Here is a 21,660-nt window from a genome sequence, read left to right on the forward strand (position 1 = left end):
GTATATATGATGTATATGTCCCACCAATTAGCCTAAAAAAATAAGATAAAATCAGATAAAATATGTTTTTGACAAAAAAAAAAAATCAGATAAAAGATGCATACATACAAGATTACATATTGCTTTTAATGTGAAATGTACAGCAATTCATAGAAGATTAAAACCAGATTACATGACAAATGTTAGACACCAAAATCACTATAAGTTTTTATGTGTAGATTATTATTTTGATACTTATAATAAAAATAATTTAGTAATGTATGAATCTATGATAATGTTTGGATGTCGTGGGATGGTCTGTTTACAATTGGGCCATACCATTAGTGGAGTTAGGACCAAATATATAATAGGGTTAAAAAGACCATTACCATTTTTGTAGTAAGTAAAATCTTCTGAAAATTATAATTTATTTTCCTACTTTCAAATATATTTCATCAATTCAAATCATGATACAATATATAGCATAGCGATTTGTGCTGTGTTGTGTTACTGTTACCCATATTAATAGACATTTTTCGTAGTTATTTTTTTTGTTAACCAATCACCACATTTGATAGAGTTTCACTTACAAATATATATATCTAAGAACAAGTAATCCCTTATATAATATTAGTGAAGTACATTTTGAATATAATCTTAAAATATGTAAATAATTACATCATAATGTCATTATAAATATAGGTTTTAAAGAACAAATTAATAATAGTCATTAAAAGTTAAAAGTGTCAAAATACTAATTTATTCAAATTAATTATTTTAAAAACAAAAATAAATCATTAATTTGTTAAAAAAATCAATGAAAATAAACATATAAGATTTGATATCTAACTTACCTTACTAATTTTGTCATTGATCATTATACTTCATCTCTTATTTTCATATGATTCTATTTTTGTAAAATAAATAAATCATCATATCATCCATATAATGATAAAAATTATGTTTCATTCTACATATGCTATGATTTGAATTTTGAAAAATGAACATATAATGATTAAATATAGTGAGTTATATAATGGAATGAGTTATGATCCTTATAACGAACGACCAACTAAATGTAAAATATTAAGAATATATGATGAATTGATTTAAAACTAATATAATAAATTAAATTTTATTTTTAAACATAATTTTTTTTGTATAAAATAAAATTTAATATTCATGTTGTAGCATATATACTGATCTAGTTATGGTATAAATCTGTAAACTACATATAGCACAGTTTTTATAAACAACAAAGTGCTCTTATTTTGGAGCAACAACACAAACTAAAATATTTATGTGCCATGCTCAAAAGTATATCTCATTGCACACATACCAATATGTTCCATATCTTTCTCGTTCTCCTTATGATTTTTCCAATGAACTGAGCGATGCACGATCCGATCAAATTCGACGACGGAATAAGGCTAGTTCTCACCGTTGCAATCCCGGGTAACGAACCTCCGTTTTGTTCATGAGCTTTCTTCCTCATGTAGAAGCTTCTACTTCCTAATTCTCCTATTATTTCTCTTTTTTCCAAACCTGAAAAGTACATCAAATTAAATTAATAGCTCAATCTTTTTTTCTCAATAAAAACATTTAAAATCATCTGTTTAAATCACCCTTTTCTTTTTTATAAGCTAACTCATATATTATGTGATTTTATTTTCACATGATCACTAGAGTTTAAAGCAAAACTATACAGTATAGGATAGATATTTTAATCCAACCTAACCAATCTAATACACATAAGTGATCACGCTGAACACACAAAACTGCTTTAACTTTTAGATAGAGTTATGTTATAAATATAAGTTATAATATCTTACACTGGATGCTGAAATGTGACTGATGCAATTCAAAAGCAGAATCTCGATTGAGTTTAGGTGTTCGTCCTTCTTCGCAGTACTTATCAACAACGATTTTGATCGTTTCTTCGACGTTAGAACTCAGCTTAACCATTGCTCTTACAGGTCCAGGACTCCCTTCTACTGCTACATTAATTACTACTTTTGGTGCTTCTCTTTTATTACCCTGTAGATTTTTTTGTTTCCAATTTAAGACAAAAGTCGATGGTTTGATATGTAATATTAAAAAGTAATAGTCCAATATAAAATATTCTCAAAACTTGTGGACCAAATTATTTTACAGAGTTGAAAATCATGATTATGGAAAATAGTAAAAAAAAAAACGAGTCTGACCTCTTGATTGATCGGAGATGAAGAAGACGGCGAAGATAAGCTCGTTNATTAATAGCTCAATCTTTTTTTCTCAATAAAAACATTTAAAATCATCTGTTTAAATCACCCTTTTCTTTTTTATAAGCTAACTCATATATTATGTGATTTTATTTTCACATGATCACTAGAGTTTAAAGCAAAACTATACAGTATAGGATAGATATTTTAATCCAACCTAACCAATCTAATACACATAAGTGATCACGCTGAACACACAAAACTGCTTTAACTTTTAGATAGAGTTATGTTATAAATATAAGTTATAATATCTTACACTGGATGCTGAAATGTGACTGATGCAATTCAAAAGCAGAATCTCGATTGAGTTTAGGTGTTCGTCCTTCTTCGCAGTACTTATCAACAACGATTTTGATCGTTTCTTCGACGTTAGAACTCAGCTTAACCATTGCTCTTACAGGTCCAGGACTCCCTTCTACTGCTACATTAATTACTACTTTTGGTGCTTCTCTTTTATTACCCTGTAGATTTTTTTGTTTCCAATTTAAGACAAAAGTCGATGGTTTGATATGTAATATTAAAAAGTAATAGTCCAATATAAAATATTCTCAAAACTTGTGGACCAAATTATTTTACAGAGTTGAAAATCATGATTATGGAAAATAGTAAAAAAAAAAACGAGTCTGACCTCTTGATTGATCGGAGATGAAGAAGACGGCGAAGATAAGCTCGTTAACGTCGGAGAAGAAGAAAAAACCTCAGAGCGAATCCTAGGCAAGTAAACGATCGGGTCCGCAGATTCCTCCGTCTGTAAACCTCTCATCGGCGACGGTCGCCGCAAATTACTGTCTCCTCCGTCACGGCGACGATTGATGAGACTCGGCTCTGAAAAGCTTCGTTCGAAAACATGTTTCGTCGATTTCAAGCGAGTATTATTCTTATCGGAAACGCATCGTGACGCCGTGCGTCTCGTTCTTGAGCTCCGGCCACCGTTTAAAACCGGAGTCGGAGCTTTCCTCCTGTGAATAGAATCAGACATTTTTTATGAGTTTGCGTAAGGATCAGAAGGAGAGAAAGGTTTTGTGTGTGGGGTTTGCTTGGCAAAGAAGCGAATTCAGAGTTTATTCTCTCTGCTTTTGCTTTACTCTTTTATCTTTGTTCTCTTTCATTTGTTAGTACTAGGTACTTCCCCACGCAACGCGTGGGTTGTGGTATAGTTGGCACTTTCTTATTTTTTTTTTGTCTTTTTCGTTTTCTCTTTTGTATTATTTCGTTTTAATTAGGCATATACGGGCTTTGCCGTCACTTTTATTTATACACTATATGTTTATACCATTTCGTTTAGATGTGTATAACTGTGGCGTTTATTTTTTATGAATTATGAAGATGTTGTTTCTTGTTTATGAGGATCCAATCTTATCATTGACTGGTATTGTTTCCAATACATTTATTGTATTATAGATTTTCTAATTAACTGCTTATGTAAACCCTTCATACGTTGATGTTGCAATAATAAGTTATTTTTTTAAAATATCTTCCGTGTAAGTGATTATGTTTGTATGCCCATGTTTTGGTCTAATATCAATAAGATCGTTTCTGTTTTTCTTTAGTTGGCTTTGAAACCAATATTGAGTTAAGCAAATAATGGGTCGAATTATGGTGTTAATAAGTAATATAAATTCTTATGTATATATATTGTATATATGTGACTATAAATTTAGCTAACTAAAAAATTATGTAATATTTAAATACAATCTTGAACATATATATATATATATTTTTTTATTTGTGGGAGGAATGTATGAAATTATTGGATAGAAGTTATTTTTGAGTTAAATGACCTTTAATGTCTTTAAAGTGAGTTAAATATTAATAAATTTTTATATGTGTCTTGACTTTTTTTAAAAGGAATACCAAGTGTTTCCTTCCAAATTTGAAGTGATATAGTATTTTAGTTTTCTTATATGATTTTATGAACTTCAATGTAAAAGTTTTTCAAAGTAATAAGTACACTCACTGATTGAATTATAAAATTTGGAGAAATGTTTATTTCGTTTAATCATCTGCTCTTTTAAATAAATTAAATAAGTATGTTGTTATTCCTACAAATAGGACAACATATATTATAGTTTAACCATGGAGTTAAGCAATGGAAATGGAACTTGTGATTGCAAGACAAAATGCTTATATGTTACACATTGATCGTTTAAAAATGAATAGGAACATCTAATTCTCAAATAAAGTTGATTGTTTTGTTAAAACCAACATATGTGAATTTAAATTTAACTATGCAAATTTAAAAAATAAATATGAATAGATTAGAAAGGCAAGAAATATAAAAGAAATATTTTTTTATATAAATAAAATAAAAATTGAAAACAATGTTAAATATATATAATACTTTCTACATTAAAATATAGAATCAAACTCTTACAAGTTACAACACATATGAGATATAACAACATTTGATATTGGTAGGAGAGGAGGAGAGAATGTTTACTATAAGATGGTAATCCAAATTAGATAATGGAGATGAATCTTTAAAAAATAGAACAATGTAATATCTATATATATATAATACTTTCTAAATTAAAATATAGAATCAAACTCTTACAACACATATGAGATATAACAACATTTGATATTGGTGGGAGAGGAAGAGAGAATGATTACTTATAAGATAATAATCCAAATTAGATAAAGGAGATAAATCTTTTAAAATAAGAACAATGTAAAATATATATCATGTAGTCTCTAAAATTAAAATTTAGCATTAACAATTTACAATGATATTTCATTTTTTTTTTACAACCCATACAACAAAAATAAGAAATCAAAAATAACAAAAAAAAAACAAAAAATGATTTGAGGTATTGTAGAAGAGAATGAGAGAATGTGAAAATGAGATAGTAAAAGAATGTCAGTATGAGAGAATGATAGATTGAGAGAATGCTTATTTATATGATAAAAAATGATGGAAGTTACATTTAGAACTATGGAGTTACAATAGTAATTTATTGTGTTTGAATAAAATTGAGTGGTAGAATATGATTAATGCATAATTTATTTTATTTTCAGTTATAATTTTATTTTAATGTGTGAGTTAAATGTATTGTGTTTATTGGATCTTAAATATTGTTTAAAGCAATTAGAAAAAAAAAAAAAAAAAAAATTAGAAAACATTAAATGAAAATCAACCAATAAGGAGAGACCAAAACCTTATATTTATATATATGATATATTGCTTTAAACTTTGAAATGAGAAATATATTATAAACAATAATTTTACATGAGAAATATATTAATTTAGCCAACCAAAATATGAATATAAGTTTAGCCAACCAAAATAAATAAAAAATATTAAAATTTAACCAAAAATAATTTCTCTTGAAAGATAATAAGTTAGTAGGAGGAATGAATTAATGTACAATTATTGGATAGGAGTTACATTTGAGTTAAATGGAGTTACATGTCTTTAATTATAAATAAATATTTTAATTTTTTATAACCTAAAATAAAAGGAATACCAAGTGGCTGAATCAAAATTCACATGATTTGGTTGTTTGTTGATATAAACTCAACACTTACACATAATATTTCAAAATAAAAAATATTACTTTTTAAGTGACAAACTAAATTAGTTTTCTTATAAAATTATATGAATTCTTCAATCTCAATAATTTTTAAAATCCCAAGGATAACTTATATTTTTTTGGTTTTCACTCATCAATTTAATTTATAATGCTAGATTTCATACTAATGGTTTCATCTTTAGAGAATTTAGTGAAATGATATTTTTAAAATTATATTTTATTTTTATATTTAAGTTCCAGTTGAATATGTTTTGTTTTTTGGATCATTTTTTATTTTGATTAAAGACACAAAAAACCAATTGTTTAATTATGTTCTTTTTGTTTTCAAAAACCTCAAATCATAAATATATATATATATATATATATATATTATATTGATCTCTGCAGATTTAACAATTGGATCACAAAACAAAATAGTCTTTATAAATGGATAAATGGATAATTATATTGATCTTTAAATATTATATTGATCTTTATAAATTATTAAAAATGATACATGAATATGTGAGATAACCAGAGACATAATAGATAATTACATATGGATCATTTCAACTTTATGATCTTATTGTGTGGTGAATATTGTAAGGAAGTATGAAAATAATGACTTATAAGATGTTAATATAAAATAGAAAATGGAGATAAACATTTTAAAAGATTAAAATAAATATATAAGATATACATATCATATAAACTCTAAAACAAAGCTTTTACAATAATATTTGATTTGAATTTTTATAACCCATACAACAATAATAACAAAAAAATACAAAACAAAACAAAACAAAAAAGAGATTTGAGAGTAGTGGAAGAAGATGAGAGAATGAAAGAGTGATAGACTAAGAGAATAAGATCATGAGTATTTATAGGAAGAGAAATGATAAAAAATTACATTTAGAAAAATGAGAGTTACAATTCTAATTTATTGTTTTGTTTTAATACAATTGATTAATACAACTTAGTGGAGAAATAAAGTTAATGCATAATTTATAGGGGGAAACTATAAAGATTTCAGTTTTATATTATGTGAGTTAAATATGAAAATTAATTGTTTTAAATTTGTGTTTTAATATAATTTTTTTTTTGTTAAAATTGCATTGCCAAGTGGACCAATAAGGAGAGACTGAAACTCTACTTTTATATATATGATTTGTTTTCAAACGTTAAGTGTGGCTTTTAAAATTCAAGCCGACCAACAACAAAAAAAAACATTAAAGGTAAAATAGTAATATGAGACGTAGTTCTATGATATTTATTATTCCTGTCAACATTATAGTATGATATGATATCTTGTGCTGATTCTTACGTGTATTTGTATAATTTAATTCTTATAAATAAATTGGAAATTGCGTTGCAGTATATGCATTACTAAAAAATAGATATGGAAGGACGTATAATAATTGATACAAAATGCTTAAGGAAGGCAAAATACTAGAGGAATAAGGAAAGACAGTTTCTTGATGCATCGTTTTAGAGGATTATTCGACAATTGTGAGTTTCTTGATACTTGAGAGACTCACAATTCTATAAAAGTGTATAGGTAACAAATCCAGAAAATTCGACACGTCAAACAAGGAAACGAGAAATCCAAAACAATTTACAAAAATCTAAAGGTGATACACAGTAGTGTGACGTGCGTAAACTAATAGGGAGGTCTAGAAAGAAACACATAAACAATTACTAGTATCCAATTTCATTTGTTTTTCACGAAAGTGCTGATTAATGGAAATATTACAAAATCATAAACGTCAAGAAATGATACATCAAAATGAGTAATATAAAAAAAAAGAGTAGAGTGTGTGGATGAGATTGGTCCGAGGTTTGTTTTCACTCGTTGAAAGAAAGAAAGAACTTTTGGGATTCTTAAAAAGACATTAAATGAATGGTGTGGGTCGACGTCCCTTATACCATACGCACTCACGTTCACAATCACGCGTAACACACTTGTTTCCCACCAAGTATTTACAACGATCGATCGTTTGTAAGTTTGTATACAACCCACATTTTAAAAAATTCTTAAAACTTTTGTATTACCCATTACTATTACATTTAAATATCATTTAGTGTTATGACGAAAATTTTAGATTTGAGATTTTCAAATGTAACGTCACGTTTCGTGATGTAATACCACCATTCTAAATACTTAATTACAATTGGCCAACAGCTTCAAATTATTTCAACGTTTGCTATAATAAATTTAATGCTGTCTTTAAAATTCTTATACAAGCACAAAAGTCATATATTACATCCGTGAATTTTCCCTCAAAGACTACTCTGACTCTACGGGTTTGAGGATGTATATAGTATAGTTTCTTCCTAAAAATAAATTGTATAGATGAACACTTGCAAAAATTAGAGAAACAACATGTTCATGTGACTTTTGAGTCTCTAGTTTTCTAACCAGTTGAATCCATCACGAGAACATACATAACTCTCTGAACAAAATATCACAAAAAGTTCGAGACACGTTAGCAATGTTGGTTTATTCCGGTTTAAACAAATCTAACTAAACCGATAATGCCACGTCACCAGTCTAATTATTCGCCAACTCAGGGCATGTTTATCGGGGAATTGTTAGGGAGGTTCTTAGTGTATTTGGGCAAAAAAATAAATCAGAATAAAAGAAAAAATCTAAGATCTCCTCTTATATAGTATACTGGAACGTGGGTTAAGAGGCGCTACGTGTCAGCTGTCTGTTGGGCGAGCAGAAAATACAAAATGAAAAAAAAAAATATTGGGGGTGAATGATTTTACTATTTTTCTTCTCTCTCTCTTTCTCTCGCGATTGTATCGGTGAATCAAGAACACAAATTGGAATCAGAAGATTGAAACAATTGGAATCACATGGTTTGTTTCTTAGATGTAGTACAATTGTTTTCTGATTAGAGTTCTTAGATTTAGGATCGCAAATAAGGGTTATTTGATGTTAGTTGGAAAATTAGGGATTTTGGTGTCCATGTTATGGTGAAAGAGTTTTCTACTTTCCTCAAGGTCACATGGAACAAGTATGTATAGAATGATCCAACTCTCCCAAATCGTTCTTAATTTGTTTCTCAATTATAAGAATTGAATGTTTTTTTTTTATTATGTAACAGTTGGTGGCTTCGACTAATCAAGGAGTCGTTGATCAAGAGATACCAGTTTTTGATCTTCCTCCGAAGATACTTTGCCGTGTTCTTAGTGTTGTGTTGAAAGCAGAGCATGAGACTGATGAGGTTTACGCTCATATCACATTACACCCTGAAGAAGATGTAAGTCAAAAATAAGAATTTTTTTGACTTAATATGTTATCAATTCAGTCAATTTGATGTTGGTCATTCTTTAAAGAGAGATTTCAAATCCTTCTGACTAAAGAAGATGGTCTCTTTGGATATCTTGTGTATATGCAGGTGTGGTCCATGTAAGGTGATTGCTCCCAAGTACAAAGCTTTATCAGAGAAGTATGAGGACGTTGTCTTTCTAAAGCTTGACTGCAATCCAGATAACCGGGTTTGTGCTCTATAACCCAATATCTATCTATTGAACCATGATAGTATCTAAAGATAAGAGAAGACTTTCATCAACAACGCTACTATGTACTTCTCCTTTGTTGTTGCTGAATTTTTTTTGACTCTTTTCTATTGGTGGCAGCCATTGGCAAAGGAGTTAGGAATAAGAGTGGTTCCAACATTCAAGATATTGAAGGACAACAAGGTCGTCAAGGAAGTGACTGGTGCGAAATATGATGATCTGGTTGCGGCGATTGAAACAGCGAGGTCGTCGTCTGCTGGTTCTGGTTGAACAAGAAGCAGAACAGTTTAGACAGTGGAAAGCCTCCCGGGAGAAGGAACTTTTGCAGGTACCTTTTCCTGTTTCTTTTTATGTTTTTGTTCTGTCATAGCTTTGATAACCTTGGATTAAGTATTAATGATTGAGACTCAAGATGATTTTGTTATGTTATAGAGATCATTGATTCATATTTTGTTCTGTTTTTGTTGATTATGTAGATGGATATGTTTTTTGTTCTGTCATAGCTTTGATAACCTTGAGTTAAGTATTAATGATTGAGATTCAAGATGATTTTGTTCTGTTATAGAGATCATTAATGCCTTTTTTGTTCTGTTTTCATGATTATGTAGATGGATATGTTTTTGTTACATACTAACTCATTCACATTGTTGTCCTCTAGCTATATGAACCTGTTACATACTAACTCATTCACATTGTTGTTTGTAACTGAAACCAGATTCATAAGATGGTTGAGCTGTCGGGAAGCCCAGATCGTGAAGCCATGTGGTATTTAGAAGTCATGGACGCATACAGACTGTTCTATGAGCCCTTGATCCTAGAGTGAAGCCATGTGCTTTCCGCAGCCCACATCTCCACAAAAACCAAATCATCAGTGACGAGTGTTTGTTTTTTCAAAGAGTTTCTGTCTTCAGTGATGAAACAAACCAAGGATGTTGTTCTGTCTTCAAATTCGTTGTAGTTTTATGTTGTGTAAGCTAGCAAATGGTTTGTTACCCCAAGACACTTGGTAACTATCCTGCAATCGTTTTTTTTTTGTCATACTCATCTTCTAACATCAATTTCTGTAATACTTGCTGTTAATCACTAATGATGAGTGTTTGTTCCTTCAACTCTCCCCATACTTTGAATCAGTATTAAAATTAACTCTCCCCATACTTTCAACTCTCCCCATACTTTGAATCAGTGTTAATCACTAATGACGAGGACTGGATCAATATACTTTGAATATGATCTATGGGGGTGGGGACATTGTATATGAATACAACAAGATGATTCGGTTAAGAATATTTGGGCAAAATTTGGAGCAAATCAGTATTAAAATTAATCATTTTCTCCATTTAAGAATTGCACTTCTATTATAATATGTATTAATGTTTTATTATGTTTTGTATGTTTGAAAACTAATTAAAATGCAATATTTTCTAATTTTATAAAATCTTAAATGCTTACACATTTATACCACTTCTATTCTATTTAAAACTTTTAAATTTAAAAAAAAAATATTTTCAAAAATAAGATACTCAAAACAAGAACCTACCAATAAAAGAGATAATTTTATCTAAGAGATCATGAGTTCTTATATTTCAAACAGTGCACAATTAATTCAAAAAAAATGTAAGAACTCCCCTTCTAATATACTACCGATAATCATGGTCTCAGTCTCTATAACAGACAAAAATCAATCCAGCTACAACGACGACAACGACGCTCACACTCACTCCTCTCTCCCAATCTCACCGTCGCCGTCGCCGTCGCCGGAAGAAACGAGTTCTGACGTCGTCCACAATGATCCCTTACGCTACAGTCGAAGAAGCGTCCATGGCGTTAGGACGAAACCTCACTCTCCTCGAAACTCTCTGGTTCGATTACTCCGCCACCAAATCAGACTACTACCTCTACTGCCACAACATCCTCTTCCTCTTCGTCATCTTCTCCTTCGTCCCTCTCCCTCTCGTCTTCATCGAATTGTCTCGATCTACCTCAGATTGGTTCGATCGGTACAAGATTCAACCCAAAGTGAAGAACTCTTTCTCCGATATCTTCCGGTGTTACAAAGACGTCATGAAGATGTTCATCCTCGTCGTTGGTCCTTTACAACTCGTTTCTTATCCTTCGATTCAGGTTTTGATTTCTTCTAATTTTGGGAATTGATGATTCTGATTTGTTAGATTTTGGATCTTAGAGATGAATCTTTTGAATTGTGTTTAAAAAACAGATGATTGAGATTAGAAGTGGATTGCCATTACCATCGTTAATGGAGATTGTAGCACAGTTAGTGGTTTACTTCTTGGTAGAGGATTACACTAACTACTGGATTCATAGATTCTTTCATTCTAAATGGGGTTATGAGAAGTTTCATCATGTTCATCATGAGTATACAGCTCCTATTGGTTATGCTGCTCCTTATGCACATTGGGCTGAGGTTTTGCTTCTTGGCATTCCCACGTTTCTTGGACCGGCTATTGCTCCTGGTCACATGATTACCTTCTGGTTGTGGATTGCTTTACGCCAAATTGAGGCTATCGAAACTCATAGCGGGTGAGTGAAGAAGACATGGTTGTAGATAACTTTTCCTTTCCTTTTCCAAGTTTCTAGCTTTTTTGTTATATTTCATCATATCCACTTTTTTGAATTAGTTTATAGTGAGTTGGGGATGTATACATGTGGGATGTTTCAATAATGGCTTACTTTTTTTTTGGTAGGGTTAAGGTCCTTTTCAAATACCTTTTAGCTTTGAGGATTGTTTTAAAACTGCTTAGATAACCTTTTGGTTAACATTCCTATTGGCTAAGGAAGAAAGCATTCTTCAAATGAGAAGTATTTCCTCTTGTTCAAAGAAGTATTTGGACAATATGATGTTTTCTTGGTGGATGAAGCTTGTTTCTCGGGGGAGATTAATTGAGTTCTATCTTTTTTCTTTTGTAGGTATGATTTCCCATGGACTCTGACAAAGTACATTCCGTTTTATGGTGGAGCTGAGTATCATGATTATCATCACTACGTTGGAGGACAAAGCCAGAGCAACTTTGCATCAGTTTTCACTTACTGCGATTACATTTACGGAACTGACAAAGTGAGTATTGAAAACTTCAGTTTCTTTCTGGTTAGCGTCTACCAATTCTGGATAAAACATTGACAATGTGTTTATATCTTTACTTTCATTAGGGTTACCGGTTCCAAAAGAAGCTTCTGCAGCAGGTAAAACAAATACTCCCAAAACTGAGACTCAACAACAATTAGCTTATCTCTCAGCATAAAGATAAATACACTATCAATTGCGAGTTCACATAACGATTCATAGTTTTATTTTGTATTGATGATGTGTTTCCTCTTGATCTTTCAGTTGCGTAGACTCTCCTACTTAATGTGTATCTTTTGAAATGCAGATCAAGGAGTCGTCCAAGAAGAGCAACAAGCAGGTTAATGGAGGAGGGAAATTGGATTAGTTTCTAGCCTATTGAAGCAGCCACAGCTCAAAATGCTCCTTCCTTTTGACATTTTACGATCTGAAGGTTTTCTATAATGTTTGGTAACTCTTTTTGAGATATTAGAATTTTGTTTGGTAGAGGAAAGAAGATATGAGAAGGAATCATCAAAATCCGAAACTGTGTTGGTGAGTTTTTTAGTTTGTTTATTCATATTTGGAATAGGTAAAAATTGTTTTAGTTGTTTAGAGGAATTTTTTATTTTTTATTTTATTTTTTTGTCAACCTTTGTTTAGAGGATTTTAATGAGTCTTGAAATGTATAAATTTCTTTGCTTTATCAACAAGTCCAGTTTTCTATAAAAAAAAAAAAAAAGAGAAAAGATTGTAAATATTAACTTTTTGTCAGACTGTTTGGTTTAGTTATTAGATTCAAATTCAATTCAACTAGTGTAAAACTAGTAATTTAACTGACGCCGTAATTAAAATCATCAAAGCCCGTCTAGCTCAGTTGGTAGAGCGCAAGGCTCTTAACCTTGTGGTCGTGGGTTCGAGCCCCACGGTGGGCGAATTTTTTAAAGGTTCTTTTGGGGCTATCTCCGATCAATGTTGTAGTATGTTTTTACTTCACTGTTGCAACTTTGCAAACTCACTACACGGCATTTATTACACTCCATGATTTCAAAGGGGGGACGATAACGATAGTTGCATTGAATTCACTTTTGAAGAACCAAACCTAATTGAAATGAAATGACCGAAACTAACGAAACACACGCATTTACTAAATGCTTTCTCACCAAACTTCAAAACAGTTTTAGTAGACAGTATCATTTATGTCGTAGGTACAATTATTTACCATGCATACGTAGTAAATATAATAATGCTGGAAAAATTCACTATCCGTATATGATAATTCGTTTTTGATATCTTCAAATTTACTGAAAAGTACAAATTTTGCAAGAAAACTTTCGAAATAACATTAAAAACTGGGTATGAGCTAGAATCTAAAACTAGTTCAAGAAAAAGTTTTAATGAAAAAGTTTGTCCACTCATATTTTGTGTATCAACGATTTTTTCTATTCTAGACGTTTGGATCACTATTCGCTAACAGAAGAGTATAATGTTGATGCCGTAGATTTTCAAAAAAAAAAAAAAAAAAAAACTTAAGCAATTCAAAATCATTTGCTGAACATAAATTCCTGCCCAATAATAATTGCAATAAAAATTTACGAAAATATAGTTTTAGATATCCTCCAATCTATATATTATAACTGACCTAATTAATGCCAATAATCTATGTTTTAATTTTCTTACTGTACGACAAAATTAAAGCAAACGAAAATCTGATCCCTTTTATTTAAATAAAAGATGATGTAAAAAAATAAGAGATGTGAATCTAGAAGTAACGGTAGTTGACAAAAAAAAATTAATAATAATAAAGTAACAGTGAAGATATAAACAAGAAATCATTTATGTGTTGTACTAAAAAGTTTTTTTTTTTCAAAAAAGAAAAAACAGAAAGAAAGAGGACCCAATTTGGCGGACTTCTCAATGGGGGAAAAACATAAAAACTGTAAGTTCTTTTTTTCTTTTCTTTTTTTTGGGGTAATATCTAATAACAAAATCGGCGAAATTAAGTTGGTACCGTGCTTTGACATGTGTGTGCATTTTATATAACTCCTACACCATACTCATATATAAATTGTCAAAAACATACTCAAGCCACACGTTAGCACTTGTGAGTTTCACTCCAAAACACTACTATACATAAAACACACAAGTTATTCCCGACACAACATACAGTCTCAACCAAATATGATCCCATATGGAACCGTTGAAGAGGCGTCCGTGGCTTTAGGACGAAACCTGACTAGGCTCGAGACGGTTTGGTTCGATTACTCAGCCACCAAGTCCAATTTCCATGTATATTGCCACACCATTTTGCTTCTCTTCCTTGTCTTTTCCCTCGCTCCTCTCCCTATTGTGTTTGTTGAACTGTCCGGCTGGTTCGATCAGTACAAGATTCAGCCGAAGGGTAAGTATTCGTTGTCAGAGATGTTCCGATGTTATAAACAAGTCATGAAGTTGTTCCTTCTCGTCGTCGGCACCTTACAAATCGTTTCTTATCCTTCGATCCAGGTTCTTAATTAATTTTATATTTCATTTATTATTAATAAAAACTTTATATATATTATACTATATACACATAATACATGTGTATGTGAATAATATTCCCTATTTTTAGTGTTAGTTTTGCAACTTTTTATGTGTGAGTGGCAGTTACAATCTCTTTTTGCTGATATTTGGGTTATTTAGAGCAAAATGTAAACTCAACCGTTATATTACCTATATGTATGTATGTATACTCCCCTTTTTCTAGGTTTGGGATTTATTAGCTAAATATTTTTTTTGTGTGTTACTGGTGATGTTCTTGAATTATTATATACCAAAAAAGGAATTGATTGTATACGTGTTAAATTAACAGATGGTAGGGATTCGAAGTGGTTTGCCATTACCATCGTTAATGGAGATAGTAGCACAGCTAGTGGTTTACTTCTTGATAGAAGATTACACTAACTACTGGATCCATAGATGGTTGCATTGCAAATTGGGTTATGAAATGATACATCGAATCCATCACGAGCACACATCTCCGATCGGATATGCATCTCCGTACGCACATTGGGGCGAGATCTTGATACTTGGTATTCCGACGTTTCTTGGACCTGCGATTGCTCCTGGCCACATTATGACCTTTTGGTTATGGATAGCTTTACGCCAAATCGAGGCTATTGAGACTCACAGCGGGTAAATTTTTTTTAGAAATGATAGTATAATGTTTTTCATAAGTGCAAACACAAACATAAATATTTACGTCACTATCAGAACAATGTGGTTTATAAGTTATAACGAAAATAAAAATAAAAGTGCACCTGTTTATTTTGTTTGCAGATATGATTTCCCATGGACTCTGACAAAATTTATTCCTTACGGTGGAGCTGAGTATCATGATTATCATCATTACGTTGGAGGACAAAGCCAGAGCAACTTTGCTTCAGTGTTTACGTACTGTGATTACATCTATGGAACTGACAAAGTGAGTACTACTGTTTATCAAACCAATCCCCTTGTTTCTTATATATCTTTCTTTAACAAAACATTTGACCAGTGTTGTTATTATTATTTTTATCTATCCTTAGGGTTATAGAATCCATAAGAAGCTTCTTCAACAGCAGGTTAATATTCTCAACTTTAGATCCATAATGTTAGCTTCATATATGTGGTCTTAATCATAGTTTATTTTTCTTTATGATTTTTGTTTTTTGTTTTTTTTGTTTTGGGTGAATCTTATACTTTGTAGGTTAAGGAGGAAGCAGAAGAGAAGGGAGGAACGAAATATGAGTAGTAAGAAATTCGAAGAGTCTTAAAAAAATTATTCTGTTGATAAAAATATTAATATGTAAACATAAGATTAAGAATAAAGTATTATCTAATCTATATTGTCGCTCTCTAACATGTGAAGGATAAAAAATTATATATATTTTAGAAATAATATATGGACCTCTAAGAGTATCTAATGGATGAAAATGCTCTTCGCCTCTTATTGTATTCTTCCTTCCTTGTTTCTTTGTTTTTGAATTAAAAATCCCTTTACCGTTTGTATTGTATATCAATCGTACGAACCGTCGACCAAAAACAAAAATGAAGCACAATTAGCTTATGTGTCAAAAATTTGGTTGGCTAGATGACTTCTACATTTATATTATAAGCGACTAAATTATATAGTACGTTATTACTCCAAACCATTGTATTGTACATGATAATAACCAACGAAATAATCTAGACACAGTATGATCCCATATCGAACCGTTGAAGAGGCTTCCGTGGCGTTAGGACGAAACCTGACCTGGTTCGAGATGGTTTGGTTCAATTATTCAGCCACCAAATCCCATTTCTATGTATATTGCCACACCATTTTGCTTCTCTTCCTCGTCTTTTCCCTAGCTCCTCTCCCTCTTGTCGTTGTGGAGTTGACTGGTTGGTTCAATCAGTACAAGATTCAGCCGAAGGTTAAGTATTCGTTGTCAGATATGTTCCGATGTTATAAAGATGTCATGAAGTTGTTCATTCTCGTCGTCGGCACATTGCAAATCGTTTCTTATCCTTCAATCCAGGTTACTATATATTTTTTATGTTTTCATTTACTAGTTGAAACAAACGACTCATTATTTGCATATGTGTTAATTAAATTCACAGATGATTGGGATTAGAAGTGGGTTACCATTGCCATCTTGTTTGGAGATAGTAGCACAAATAGTGGTTTACTTCTTGATAGAGGATTACACTAACTACTGGATCCATAGATTGTTGCATTGCAAATGGGGTTATGAGAAGATTCATCGAATCCATCACGAGTACACATCTCCTATCGGATATGCCTCCCCGTATGCACATTCGGCCGAGATCTTGATCCTTGGGATTCCGACGTTTCTTGGACCGGTGATTGCTCCTGGCCACATTTTAACCTATTGGTTATGGATAGCTTTACGGCAAATCGAAGCTATTGAGACTCACAGCGGGTAAAACTAAACATATATGAATCATACTTACAAAGAAAGTATTGTAATTATTAGACTATAAAATATATAGTCTCAAATCATAAATATTTACATACGAAATTATTGGACTATAACATATATAGATATTGGAGAATATTATGTGGTTTTGTTACAAAGAGCAAAACTTTTGCGTTAATTGTAGATATGATTTCCCATGGAGTCTGACAAAATGGATTCCTTTCTATGGTGGATCTGAGTATCATGATTATCATCACTACGTTGGAGGACAAAGCCAAAGCAACTTTGCATCAGTTTTCACTTACTGCGACTACATCTATGGAACTGACAAGGTGAGTGAGTGTGTTGAACAAAACTTCGGTGAAATTAATCAATTCTTGGTCCTTACATGCATCATTGACCAGTGTTGTTGCTAATTTTCTTTTATGTCAATAGGGTTATCGAATCTATAAGAAACTTCTCCATCAGCAGCAGGTTAATTATATTCTTAACTAATTAACATTATTAGCTGCATAATAAATGTGACCTTGTTTATTTATTTTCTTTTTGTTTTTGTGATCTATTGTATACGTTGTGTAGATTAAGTAAAAGAGTAAGCTGGCGAGAAGGGAGGAATGAAATAGAAAAGATCCCATAGATGTGAAGGGACTACTTGAGTAATATATAAAGGGTTAGGATCCCTCCACTTATTGCCAATTGGTTTTGAGTTGGAAGCATATAGTAAAGCCCGAATTTAACAATACGATCAGTGATAAAAATTCATAGAAGGTTGAAAATGTTAATCCATTGATAAGAAAGATTTAAACGATGATCCATGTTAAGTGGATTGTGTTGTTTCGGATTTCAAATTATCCACCGTTTCATAATTTTATAGAAATATTTTAGAACATATATATAGTTATTTGTTTCCAAATACTTTTTTTTTTTTGGATCAAATTTTGTTTCCAAATACTATTGTTAATAATTTATCTTAATGATCAATGGCATCTCTAGTGACTCTTGTCCAAAAATTTTCTTTTACAGATTGTAAACAATTATCTTGAACATGAAAATTAATAAAGTCTTTAGAAGCCAAAACAAAACATATATATTTAAATTTATTTATTGTTAATATTAATAAAAAAAAACTTTTTTTTGGGGCAAACTATAAATAATTTGTTCTTTAAAAAGGAATTTTTAATTTATTCATAAAAAATCACATAATTTTTCAGCTACAATGTCACCCCATTTTTTTTATAAAATCTCTTCCTCAAATTCAATAAAAAGGGTTTGCTCCGACCAGAAAAATTCTGGTTTTTTTTTTTTTTGCTTCTTTCCCTGAAGAATCCCGACAATGGCGTGGAACGTGTTCAAGTTCTGCACAGCACTTCGAGCCTTGGGTTCGATTATGATCGTAGTTGTCATCGGGATCATCGGATTCACATACTACGCCGTTGTCGTCGCGAATTACGGACCTGCTCTATTGACCGGTGGTTTCGATTCGTTAGTAGCTCTTTTGGTTTTAGCCTTGTTTCACTTTCTGGTAACCAACTCAATTTCTTCTTCTTCTTCTAGGTCAATCTTAAATTTTTAAATCTTTTTTGTTTTTTTTTGTTTTTGTGTGTGACCCTTTTGAGATCTTTGCATTTAGTACCCCCTAGATTTGGATTTAGATTTGGGTTGTTTCAGATTCACCAGTTACAGCTTGACTTTGCTTTGATGATGCTACTGAGTCAAAAGCTTGTTGCTTTGAAGCTAGGCATGGAGATAATGCTATTGCTATATGTGTTTATTGCTTATATGTTGGAGTTTTGCTTTTTGAGTATCGAATCAGATTCGTATTGTACATACTAGAATCTAAATTGGGCATTACTTCTTTTGTATCCTATTTTTTTTTGTGTGGTAATAGGCTCAATGTAGCTGGTTGTGTGGGTTTAGATTTATGGCTGTTGGATTTTAAGTATCTGTTATGGTATCTTTCACTTCTTGTAATACAGATGGCAATTGAATTAGGAAATCAGTGATACTATAAGCTAGCAATCAAGTAGTCATCCTTTTTTTGGTTTTGGTTTAGTGTAGAGTTACTTCTAGTTTGAAGCTGTTGGTTTCTAGATTATCTACGTTTGAACTCCTACACATGTTAGAAGTCACAGAAGAAAGATTAAAGGAAGCAAAAGTCTCATGATTGTTGTTTTGTGTGCAGCTTGTAATGCTATTGTGGAGTTATTTCTCTGTTGTTGTGACGGACCCTGGTGGTGTTCCAACGGGTTGGAGGCCAGAGTTAGATATAGAGAAAAGCGATGGAAACCAAACTTTGATTGGAGAAGCTAACCCATCACTCTCGGTTGGAGATTCCTCGACTCATGGTGTAAGATACTGCAGAAAGTGTAATCAATATAAACCGCCTCGTTCTCACCATTGTTCAGTATGTAAGTCTCTTCAATTTTGTGATTCTTTTCTTTGAATACGGTGGTGTATCTCTTTTTTTGTTTTAGTTGTGAAAAAGATTTCATCTTTGGTTTTCAGGTGGAAGATGCATACTAAAGATGGACCATCACTGTGTTTGGGTTGTAAATTGTGTTGGGGCAATGAATTACAAGTCTTTTCTCCTATTCTTGGTATGTCAACTTATCAAAGCATCACTGAATGAAGTTGTTTTTGGGCTTATTACAGTTATAATACATCTATATGATTAGAACTTTAGTCATGTGAAGATTGCTGAAACGAGGGAGTTACAAGTAGTTTCTTTTGTTTTGATTAATGCTAATTGATTAGCTTTAGAGCCATGTTTCTGACAACTTTTATGACATAACCCATCCTTTCACATGTACTGCAGTTTCTCCTGAACTATTTCCTTATACACAATCAATCGTGATCTGTTCATTAAATGTTGTCATGTTATTAATGCATTCCCAATATGTCAAAATGCAGTTTTACACATTTCTTGAGACAACGTTGGTTGCAATATCGCTATTGCCAGTTTTCCTCGTATTCTTCAGTGATGGAGATGGTGACATAACTGTATCACCAGGAAGCCTAGCAGCCACCTTTGTTGCATTTGGTGAGTTCAAAGATATATATATATATATATATATATATATATCAATATCTGAATTTCCGTTTTTGTTTGCTAGTTTGTTTCAGAACACCTTAACGTTTCCAATTCTTTTGTCTGATTCAAAATCTTCTCTCTCTTGCTTTCCAGTTTTGAACATAGCATTTGCGCTAAGTGTCCTAGGCTTCCTTATTATGCACATAATGCTGGTTGCTCGTAACACCACAACTATTGAGGTAAAACAACTTTCACTTTGTTCTGCTCTTAACTTGTGGTTTCTCAGGGACCCCTCTATGCATAGTAATGGGCTAATGGCAAACTAATGTTTTTTTTTTCTTTCTTTTCTTCTTAATCTCAGGCATATGAGAAGCATACAGTTAACTGGCCGTACAACCTTGGTCGTAAGACAAACTTTGAACAGGTTTTCTCTTCGTCTTCTTTGTTTGTCTCAAAAACTCGTGTTGTTATGGTCGATTCTAGAGTTAATAGAAGTAGTTTCTGGCTTGTGAAATGAAATCTTTGGACATAGACACAATCAAAGCTTGTTTGTTTCTTTTGTTGAATTAGGTATTTGGAAGTGATAAGATGTATTGGTTCGTGCCTTTATACACCGAAGAGGATATGAAGAAGTTGCCAGCAGTTGGAGGGTTGGACAATGCGAGCAGGTCGGAGACAGAGCCACTACAGTCTCTATGACCTTTAGACTTGAAATTTTTGAATTAATCAAAATCTGCTTTGTGTATGTATCAATATACCTTGTCACTTGTGTATTACATATTAGTGCCTTTTTGTGGAATATTTGTCTCTTTTCTTTTTTTTTTTTTTTCGTGTAAAGAAACTTCTCAAGTATCTTTACACACAGCAAACAATAACATGTTCATTTGCATAAATATACATTTTCATTATTATCTATAGACGATAATCTAGCTTGTATATATTTGGATATGGTGTATGTAGTAAGATTGCTCAAATCTGCAAAGTCCAATGCTTCTCTTTAAGGCGAGAGAGCTTCTACGGTTCTACCTCAAACTCCAATAGTGTGTTGGTGTAAAAGCCCACACTATACCAGCTTTTAGGACATTTGAAATCCATGATGACCCCTCTACAACAACAAAAAAAATAGAAAGATATAGAAATTATAATTTAATTATGGATTTAACTAAGGAAAAAAATAGAAATTATAATTTAATTAGGCCATATTTAGAAAAAAATCCAAGAAAATCTACAGAAATGATATGGGTGTAAGTTTAGCCAATTGTTTCACGACAACTGTAATTACAGTTTTAGACAAGATTTCTTTCTTTCTTTCTTGCTTCTTACCACACAAACTGCATTAAAAGAAAAA

At 31.6% G+C, this 21,660-nt stretch overlaps 6 protein-coding genes and 1 non-coding gene across 7 annotated transcripts; 6 read left to right on the top strand and 1 right to left on the bottom strand.

Annotated features, from left to right (window-relative positions):
- On the bottom strand, nt 1,157-3,364 carry LOC104731223 (uncharacterized protein At4g22758-like). The gene is made up of 3 exons (XM_010450542.2): nt 2,869-3,364; nt 2,497-2,701; nt 1,157-1,524 (listed from the first exon to the last, which is right to left on the bottom strand). Exons 1-3 carry the CDS (start codon nt 3,217-3,219, stop codon nt 1,304-1,306), a joined length of 777 nt encoding a protein of 258 aa, XP_010448844.1. The 5' UTR covers nt 3,220-3,364; the 3' UTR covers nt 1,157-1,303.
- Nucleotides 9,128-9,608, top strand: LOC104733372 (thioredoxin F1, chloroplastic-like). Its single transcript, XM_010452954.2, has 2 exons — nt 9,128-9,259; nt 9,401-9,608. Exons 1-2 carry the CDS (start codon nt 9,128-9,130, stop codon nt 9,548-9,550), a joined length of 282 nt encoding a protein of 93 aa, XP_010451256.1. The 3' UTR covers nt 9,551-9,608.
- On the top strand, nt 10,927-13,068 carry LOC104731224 (methylsterol monooxygenase 1-2). Its single transcript, XM_010450543.2, has 5 exons — nt 10,927-11,401; nt 11,496-11,818; nt 12,206-12,353; nt 12,446-12,478; nt 12,667-13,068. Exons 1-5 carry the CDS (start codon nt 11,066-11,068, stop codon nt 12,724-12,726), a joined length of 900 nt encoding a protein of 299 aa, XP_010448845.1. The 5' UTR covers nt 10,927-11,065; the 3' UTR covers nt 12,727-13,068.
- On the top strand, nt 13,201-13,273 carry TRNAK-CUU. The gene has a single exon. It is a non-coding gene; the product is annotated as a tRNA-Lys (tRNA).
- Nucleotides 14,412-16,311, top strand: LOC104731225 (methylsterol monooxygenase 1-3-like). The gene is made up of 5 exons (XM_010450544.2): nt 14,412-14,843; nt 15,190-15,512; nt 15,657-15,801; nt 15,905-15,940; nt 16,066-16,311. Exons 1-5 carry the CDS (start codon nt 14,520-14,522, stop codon nt 16,108-16,110), a joined length of 873 nt encoding a protein of 290 aa, XP_010448846.1. The 5' UTR covers nt 14,412-14,519; the 3' UTR covers nt 16,111-16,311.
- LOC104733374 (methylsterol monooxygenase 1-3-like) lies at nt 16,556-17,869 on the top strand. The gene is made up of 5 exons (XM_010452955.1): nt 16,556-16,879; nt 16,962-17,284; nt 17,466-17,613; nt 17,717-17,755; nt 17,861-17,869. Exons 1-5 carry the CDS (start codon nt 16,556-16,558, stop codon nt 17,867-17,869), a joined length of 843 nt encoding a protein of 280 aa, XP_010451257.1.
- Nucleotides 18,502-21,223, top strand: LOC104731226 (probable protein S-acyltransferase 13). Its single transcript, XM_010450546.2, has 7 exons — nt 18,502-18,803; nt 19,464-19,689; nt 19,787-19,878; nt 20,192-20,321; nt 20,466-20,551; nt 20,674-20,736; nt 20,883-21,223. The coding sequence occupies exons 1-7, from the start codon at nt 18,615-18,617 to the stop codon at nt 21,009-21,011; spliced, it is 915 nt and encodes a 304-aa protein (XP_010448848.1). The 5' UTR covers nt 18,502-18,614; the 3' UTR covers nt 21,012-21,223.

Source organism: Camelina sativa, chromosome 12, assembly GCF_000633955.1.
Source record: "Camelina sativa cultivar DH55 chromosome 12, Cs, whole genome shotgun sequence".
Taxonomy (NCBI): Eukaryota; Viridiplantae; Streptophyta; class Magnoliopsida; order Brassicales; family Brassicaceae; genus Camelina; species Camelina sativa.

Bases quoted from the DNA above. Each gene is read 5' to 3' on its own strand.
- LOC104731224 (XM_010450543.2), top strand. From the start codon at position 11,066: ATGATCCCTTACGCTACAGTCGAAGAAGCGTCCATGGCGTTAGGACGA. The intron at 12,354-12,445 runs GTGAGTATTGAA...TACTTTCATTAG, and splicing joins ACATTTACGGAACTGACAAA to GGTTACCGGTTCCAAAAGAA. The intron at 12,479-12,666 runs GTAAAACAAATA...TTTGAAATGCAG, and splicing joins AAAAGAAGCTTCTGCAGCAG to ATCAAGGAGTCGTCCAAGAA.
- LOC104733374 (XM_010452955.1), top strand. From the start codon at position 16,556: ATGATCCCATATCGAACCGTTGAAGAGGCTTCCGTGGCGTTAGGACGA. The intron at 16,880-16,961 runs GTTACTATATAT...TTAAATTCACAG, and splicing joins TTTCTTATCCTTCAATCCAG to ATGATTGGGATTAGAAGTGG. The intron at 17,614-17,716 runs GTGAGTGAGTGT...TTATGTCAATAG, and splicing joins ACATCTATGGAACTGACAAG to GGTTATCGAATCTATAAGAA.
- LOC104731225 (XM_010450544.2), top strand. From the start codon at position 14,520: ATGATCCCATATGGAACCGTTGAAGAGGCGTCCGTGGCTTTAGGACGA. The intron at 15,513-15,656 runs GTAAATTTTTTT...TTTTGTTTGCAG, and splicing joins GCTATTGAGACTCACAGCGG to ATATGATTTCCCATGGACTC. The intron at 15,802-15,904 runs GTGAGTACTACT...ATCTATCCTTAG, and splicing joins ACATCTATGGAACTGACAAA to GGTTATAGAATCCATAAGAA.
- LOC104731226 (XM_010450546.2), top strand. From the start codon at position 18,615: ATGGCGTGGAACGTGTTCAAGTTCTGCACAGCACTTCGAGCCTTGGGT. The intron at 18,804-19,463 runs GTAACCAACTCA...TTTTGTGTGCAG, and splicing joins TAGCCTTGTTTCACTTTCTG to CTTGTAATGCTATTGTGGAG. The intron at 20,552-20,673 runs GTAAAACAACTT...TCTTAATCTCAG, and splicing joins GTAACACCACAACTATTGAG to GCATATGAGAAGCATACAGT.
- LOC104733372 (XM_010452954.2), top strand. From the start codon at position 9,128: ATGGTCTCTTTGGATATCTTGTGTATATGCAGGTGTGGTCCATGTAAG. The intron at 9,260-9,400 runs GTTTGTGCTCTA...TATTGGTGGCAG, and splicing joins ACTGCAATCCAGATAACCGG to CCATTGGCAAAGGAGTTAGG.
- LOC104731223 (XM_010450542.2), bottom strand. From the start codon at position 3,219: ATGTCTGATTCTATTCACAGGAGGAAAGCTCCGACTCCGGTTTTAAAC. The intron at 2,702-2,868 runs GTCAGACTCGTT...AAAAATCTACAG, and splicing joins CATCTCCGATCAATCAAGAG to GGTAATAAAAGAGAAGCACC. The intron at 1,525-2,496 runs GTAAGATATTAT...TGTACTTTTCAG, and splicing joins GTCACATTTCAGCATCCAGT to GTTTGGAAAAAAGAGAAATA.